Consider the following 3,362-nt stretch of genomic DNA (forward strand, 5'->3'; position numbering starts at 1 on the left):
CGAGAAACCATTGAGTTTTTCATAGCGCCGCGACTTTCGTCGCAGCTTTTATTTTTTATTAGAGAGATTAAGGAATGAAACGGGGGTGGGAGGATGGGGAATTCAATTCTCCATCGAACAGCATGGGTTTAATTCCTTAATATTAATTAGGAGAAAAGAGACGATTTTTTAATTAGCGGGCGAATTAATGGGGAAGCACTCTGCGCCGAGAAACCATTGAGTTTTTCATAGCGCCGCGACTTTCGTCGCAGTTTTTATTTTTTTATTACAGAGATTAAGGAATGAAACGGGGGTTGAAGGATGGGGAATTTAATTCTCCATCGAACAGCATTGGTTTCATTCCTTAATGTTAATTAGGAGGAGAGAGACGATTTTTTAATTAGCGGGCGAGTTGTCGGGAGTCACTGCGCCGAGAAACCATTGAGTTTTTCATAGCGCCGCGAGTTTCGTCGCAGTTTTTATTTTTTTATTACAGAGATTAAGAGATGAAACGGGGGTTGATGGACGGGGAATTTAATTCTCCATCGAAGAGGGTTGGTTTCATCGCTTAATATTCATTAGTCGGCGAATAAATCAATTGAAAAACATAAAGTAAACATTGAGTACAAGGAGGACAAAAATCCCCCTCCGAACCTGTCCCTGTCACAGCAGGACTGCTACTGCCGAGTTACTCACGCACCCGACTCACATTTACCGACAATTCGACCGGGACGCCGCCTTTCCCGTGGGGCACCGACTAACATTTTTGGAGTCAGTCAAACCCCCCGATCCGGGCCTCTACTCAGGTCTATCCTCTTTGATCAGATACGTGGAGTCATTCGTTGGTGATCCAGAAGAACAGAAAATGATATTAATGTACGGAGATGATGATTTGCTGAGAGAATTCGAAGATACAGAACAGGACAAAATAAGTATATTCCAACGTGTGAATTGTACTGAAAATGTGGAAAAAACCCGAGAAACATCGAATGTTGAAAGTGTCATCACACAATGTCAAGTTCCTGAAGTCCAACTCGAATCATTATCATCGTCCCAATCAAAATATTTCTCCTTCTCCAAACTTTTTGGTGCCAAACGAGACTCAAATTTATCATCTCCTTCATCATCAGTGTCGAAGAGATTTTATTTCTCTTGGTTATTCAAACCGCAAAAGTCAGCAGCTGCCAACCCGGTATCAAATTTTTCAATCCCTTCATGCAAGTCTGAAAACGATAAACCAGAGGTTAATCCGGGTCATCTTGCGGTTGCAGCACAATTTATCCGAGAAACAGAGGCTCAAGCACCAGCCGGCACTCCTCATCTGAGTTCACTAGCTCGAATCGTTGATCGTCCGATCTTAGCATTCTCTTCATCTATGTCCCTACGTCATCACGCTGGAAGAAACTTGGAAAGTCCCCCCATAATGATTCAGTTTCACTCCGCAAGACCAGGGATGGCCACAGGTCACTGGACCCTTTTAGAAAATAATGATCCTGAAGGACTTTCAGAAGAAATGACTCTCAACAACTGTCTCTTTAATGTAGTTTGCGCTCAGACTGGCCGAAAACCGTCAACGCTACGCAAAAAGACAATCAGAGAGATGCGGAAGCATATTAAGAGTCTCGCCAGAAGGATTCAAGCGATGGTGAGGCAGGAAGAATGTGAGGGTCGGGTGATATTGATTGGTGGAGCTAGTTACGCAGGAACATCGAACACTGATGCTCAGAGAATCATTGATGATTCTCAGAGGGGAAGATGCCATCCGGGACATCAGCATGGACATCCGAGAGGTCATGCTTCGTACCCAGAGGCCACGGGAGCCACGGAGAGCGCGGAGAATTATTCGAGAATAGGAGGACGGAAGACTGGCTTCCTATCCCGGAATGATCAGGATACTGTTGGGCATATGGCACTTCGAACTTCAGCTGCTCGAAGAGCAATGGAAGCTCTTAACAGAGGATCCGAGAATCAAGCTGTGAGGCTCAATCCGTCTGAATTAGATGGATCTTTACCACGAGGGGCAGAGTTCAGAGATGGGAATATGGATAGTCCTCGGCCGATAAAGCAACTAGTATTGGTGCTCAGGCATCACACGGGGCACGCACATGATCCTGGGTATCCAGTTTTCGTCCATACGTTTTACCCCGTGGTGACGTAATTCTAAAAAAAATTTCGAAAAAGTGGAAGGATTGGAAATTTTTAAATGATTAATTCTGTCAAAATCATTGAAGACAATCTTGATTTTTTTTATATCAGGACAAATGGGGATAGTTCAACACATATTTGCAAATTACTCCATGAATGTCTCCGGAAGGAAGAGGTCGTATAAAATACTATAGTCGAAAAGCTACCTTTTACCCATTACTTCTGAGCATTCTACGATAAAGGAATATTTTACCAGATTCAAATGACGTACTTTAATAATTTTCACTGAGTAAAAAAGGTTTTGCGAAAGTTTTCCAAACTCCCGTTAGGTAAATGGCCATACACTCGTGCAGCTAAGGTAAGCAGATGATTAGTCCAATATTTCTATCGAAATAAGCGTGAAGATGCGATGATTTAAATTAGATATTAGAGGGGAAAAACGTCAAAAATGGAATTCACTTATACTAATAATTATAATGACTATTTTTTAAAAAATAATCGTTCGTAAATATAGAAAGTCTCATGTTCCTACGCTCGCTCACTTGTCTCCACGTTTGACACATGTCCCTATCCTCGTCTCGTGATTTGAGTTGTTGAGTTGAGTGGGAACGTTTTATCCGAACTAATTACATTGTGAGTATACTATTTTAAGATGAAACAACATTAAAAAATATCTCGAGGCACATTATATTTCAATGGGAAAGTCCAACCTTTCAAATCATTTTTTCTTCCGATTAGTCCGTTACTAGTTGACAGTTGCTTGCAAAACGAGCATATCATCATGCCATTCCCATTGTAACTATACTTCTAACTGCCGGTATTTCAGTGAAATATTAAGATATTACTATAATTTATGCATTTTTATTCAATTTTTAACTATCCGAAACCTCAGTCAAGGAATTTTTAATCCCATTTTATTATTATAACGGAGATATCAACATTTTAAAATTGGGAGTTTCTTAACTTGCAGCTTAAGAATTCACTCTGGTCATAGTATCAGTTGATGTGAATGAGATTTGTCTCTCTTATTATTCAATAAATTCTTGTTCATTGGTGTCGATAACTTTCCTTATCGACTAAAATAATAACTCCAATCGTATTTTACTCTTAATGGATTCTTGAAACTGTTAAAATGATTAGAATATCGTAGCTCGAGATATCTGAACGAGCATAGGTATAGTTACCACATATTTATGAAATTAATTGCAAAGCTGCAGAAAAATTTGGCCAATAGAAAA

The 3,362-nt window shown here is 40.2% G+C and overlaps 1 protein-coding gene across 1 annotated transcript; it reads left to right on the forward strand.

The window, feature by feature from the left end:
• The first annotated feature begins 1,088 nt into the window (after window positions 1-1,088).
• On the forward strand, window positions 1,089-2,381 carry LOC107046074. The gene is made up of 2 exons (XM_015268572.1): window positions 1,089-1,171; window positions 1,251-2,381. Exon 2 carries the CDS (start codon window positions 1,355-1,357, stop codon window positions 2,135-2,137), a length of 783 nt encoding a protein of 260 aa, XP_015124058.1. The 5' UTR covers window positions 1,089-1,171; window positions 1,251-1,354; the 3' UTR covers window positions 2,138-2,381.
• Window positions 2,382-3,362: the final 981 nt, after the last annotated feature.

The sequence above is a fragment of the Diachasma alloeum genome, unplaced genomic scaffold (assembly GCF_001412515.2).
Source record: "Diachasma alloeum isolate Michigan unplaced genomic scaffold, Dall2.0 Dall_scaffold_01191, whole genome shotgun sequence".
NCBI classification, from domain to species: Eukaryota; Metazoa; Arthropoda; class Insecta; order Hymenoptera; family Braconidae; genus Diachasma; species Diachasma alloeum.

Excerpts from the sequence above, each read along its gene's own strand:
- LOC107046074 (XM_015268572.1), top strand. The coding sequence starts at position 1,355 with ATGTCCCTACGTCATCACGCTGGAAGAAACTTGGAAAGTCCCCCCATA.